The sequence below is a fragment of the Vigna radiata genome, unplaced genomic scaffold (assembly GCF_000741045.1).
Source record: "Vigna radiata var. radiata cultivar VC1973A unplaced genomic scaffold, Vradiata_ver6 scaffold_153, whole genome shotgun sequence".
NCBI classification, from domain to species: domain Eukaryota; kingdom Viridiplantae; phylum Streptophyta; class Magnoliopsida; order Fabales; family Fabaceae; genus Vigna; species Vigna radiata.
In genome coordinates, this window is record NW_014542917.1 from 743,561 (window position 1) to 746,936 (window position 3,376).

General features: G+C 40.4%; 1 protein-coding gene across 1 annotated transcript; it reads right to left on the reverse strand.

Annotated features, from left to right (window-relative positions):
• Positions 1-1,512: 1,512 nt before the first annotated feature.
• Positions 1,513-3,082, reverse strand: LOC111240981 (protein MAINTENANCE OF MERISTEMS-like). The gene is made up of 4 exons (XM_022777179.1): positions 2,927-3,082; positions 2,630-2,875; positions 1,959-2,540; positions 1,513-1,878 (listed from the first exon to the last, which is right to left on the reverse strand). Exons 1-4 carry the CDS (start codon positions 3,080-3,082, stop codon positions 1,693-1,695), a joined length of 1,170 nt encoding a protein of 389 aa, XP_022632900.1. The 3' UTR covers positions 1,513-1,692.
• Positions 3,083-3,376: the final 294 nt, after the last annotated feature.

Here is a 3,376-nt window from a genome sequence, read left to right on the forward strand (position 1 = left end):
CAATAACATAAAATAAATCAATCTTATACATATTGAACCAAATACTAGGTTTAAAAACAAAATACTTTTGTTCCAGCTTAACACAATAGTTAATCCTTTGTCTTTCTAACGCATACATTTCCTGTGTAAGGTGTCCTAAGTGCTTTGCTCTTAACTCTTCTTCTTGAACCAATCCTAACGTAAGTCATGAGTTGTGATTGCTTCTCAGCCATTCCACCTGGTGCATCTGGCGACAATGAACCTTCTTCATTGTTACTCATTCCACCCCCTTCCTCGGCCAACAAACGAATAGGTGAAACGAATGCATCGTCAGTTGCTGCTTGTGGACATCCAGCACTCTGAAAACCGTCATTACTCATTCCACCCGCTTCCTCGACCGACAAACAAACAGGTGAAACGAATGCATCGTCAGTTGCTGCTTCTGGACATCCAGCACTCTGAAAACCGTCATTTGAAGTTGACTTTTTACTTCTTCTTTTGGCCTTCTCTTTCTCCAACTCTTGCTCTAAGTCATTCACCTCCCTTTGGAGATGACTTCCCTTTGGTCCTCTGTCAACCGTTTGTTGAGAGCGCTAATATACATGGTTGAAAATGAATGACACACACTCAACTGTCCATAACAAAATAACAATCCAAATCAAATAACAAACAAACAACATACACAACCCACAAGAAACCACAAAAAAGCCCTAAACCCAAACCTAAAACCGAATACCCAAACACAAATCCGAATACCCAAACCCACAATAAAGGAACTTACCTTCGTCCAGCGATGCTCCAATCCGGAACTTGCCATTTCAGAGCAGTGGAGAGCAATGGAGACGACGAGACTGAGGAGAAGAGTAGTCCATGAGCGTTAATGGAGATAATGTGAGAGAGAAACCAATTCTGAGAGAGAACCAATCCTTCACATTCAAACTCAAAATGCCAAGGGGTAGAAAAGGAAAACATTCTATCTGAAAACCTCTGCATTTTTCAGACCAAATTTCAAAAAAAATAAAATAAAATAAAATAGCCAATAGCATGTTGACACGTGGCAGTGTCAAATGAATGTCAAATATATGGTGTCAAAATAACGGGATCCATATCTTTTATTTGTTGTATGTATAAGATTTTCAAAGTGAATCAGAATAATAAAAGCTGTTTCACTTTTTATGGGAACAATAAAACATTTTCCTTTTTCATATTTTTCTACACTTTTGGTTCATCACTGCCACTGCATTCGCAGCGGTGGATGATGCTTTTGGACAGCCTTTGGTTGTATAAATCTTGAAACATGAGAGAAAAGTGTGTACATGATAGGTGATTTGACAGATGAGGAAGAGAAAAATAAAAGTATTGGTATTTGTAATTTGTGAATGTTATGTTGAAATATTAACATTCTTATATTTATTTATACATTTTTTATGAGATCAGTTGTCGTATTATTATTTTTTAAATTTATTTGTTCTCTTATTTGTGTCATAGAAAGGACGTTGATATAATTTTTGAAGAATGAGTTGTTACAAATAAAAAAAAGAAAATGGAGGGCGTGAACTGGAAATATTGAATACGAACCATTGCCTTCGCTTCCGTCATCCTCATCAAACAGATAAAAAAAAAAAAAAGTTTGCATAAATAAAATGGCATATGCCTGTATCCTCTCCTATTCAAGACTAATAGCATAAATAAATTCGAAGAAGATTATTCCTATCAATTAGACGTCGAACGTCTACCACGCACATGCCTCTGTCCTCTCCTAGTCGGGGAATATTCGTCAATGCCATCATTAGCTTCTTGAAGCAATTCCACCGTCATCTGATGTGCAACTGTACCTTTGGTCACATGACGACACGATATCATCGCCTGTAACTTTTTAGCCATTTGCCTAAACCTAGCCTGCATTATATTTATATACAAAAATTAAATAAACATGGTTAAGTAAAATTTAATAACATAAGCAATGATAAATAACATACCAAGGCGCCGGATGGTGAAGGTGGAGAGGATCTACGATGACGTCGTGCCTCCTGTGGAACATCGGGGCGTTGTGTAGGCGCAAGAGCCGGTCTCGCGTCAGCTGGAGCAGCAATAATATAGGGATGTGAAACCCTCCTAAACCACTGTATGTATCCATCGACACATTCAGAAGGGTATGATGTCTGTCTCACATTCCTAATAACGTGATCTATGAAGTGCAACCACGCAAAATCAATAGCGACTACATCTGCATCTGCAATGACAGTGGGTGGTCGTGGAATCTCCTGGTAAAATCCAAACTGCCTCATCACACGCTCAGGTAAATGACGGGAAAGGGTGTCACCAATCCGAATCCATCCAGAATACATACAAATTCCGAATAATAGACGAATGCCCCGATGTCCCTCGTATGGATGCCATAGAACTCCACCATATGTCAGGCCATCCAACTGCGACCGGATTTCTGCAAGAGTCGAACTCTGCCGAAGGCTCTGCCACCTAGTCGCACGTGGTGTGGTGTCATCATAAGAAGACACCAACCGCCTCCTTCCCATGCTAGGGAAATGCTCGTATATCCAACTCTAGAAATGCAATTATTCAATTAAATATTTTCTATCTTTGAACATGGAGATAAGTACATCAAATAAATGTGCAAGGTTTATGTTTGTACCTGGAAAAGAGTCAGATATCCAGCCATCTGCTTCGTGGAAGCTAGACTGGCATCCCCAAGCTGCTCGTACAAATGGGCAAGNGCAGCAATGCCCCAAGCATATCTGCCACACGCGTGTATGTCTCTAAATAATAGTAGGTAAGACACGCGTATAGAACTAGCACTTTTATTTGCAAAAATNGTGCATCCTACTAGATGCAACAGATATGCTCTGGCAGCATAGTCCCAATCCTGCGACTGACACCTCTGAACATATATGTCTCTCAGTCAGCTGAGTCTGACTTTCGTACCACGTGCATCCTCCATCTCAGCACCAGCTGTGCCACCGTCAACGCCAAGCAGGTCTACGAGGGCTGTACGAGCCTCCTCAAACTCCAACTCCTCCAAATCGCATAACTGTCCCATCACCGGGAGATGAAGTAAAGTGGAAACATCATCAAGAGTGATCGTCATCTCCCCCACTGGGAGATGGAAACTACTCGTCTCAAAGTGCCATCTCTCTATGAATCCGAGCAATAAGCCCTTATCGACGTAATCGTAGTAGATCTGTGTGAGAGGCATCAAAGAGGAATTCAACACAATGTGTTGAATTCCCTCGGCGCACGGTCCTAACTTATTAACTTTTATACCATGGGAGATCAATTTCAACATCTCTCCTCGATCCTACACAACAATATTTAACATCAATTGTATTTGAAAAAAAATTAAAATTAAAATTTAAGTTATGCACTCACCCGGCCCTGTGAA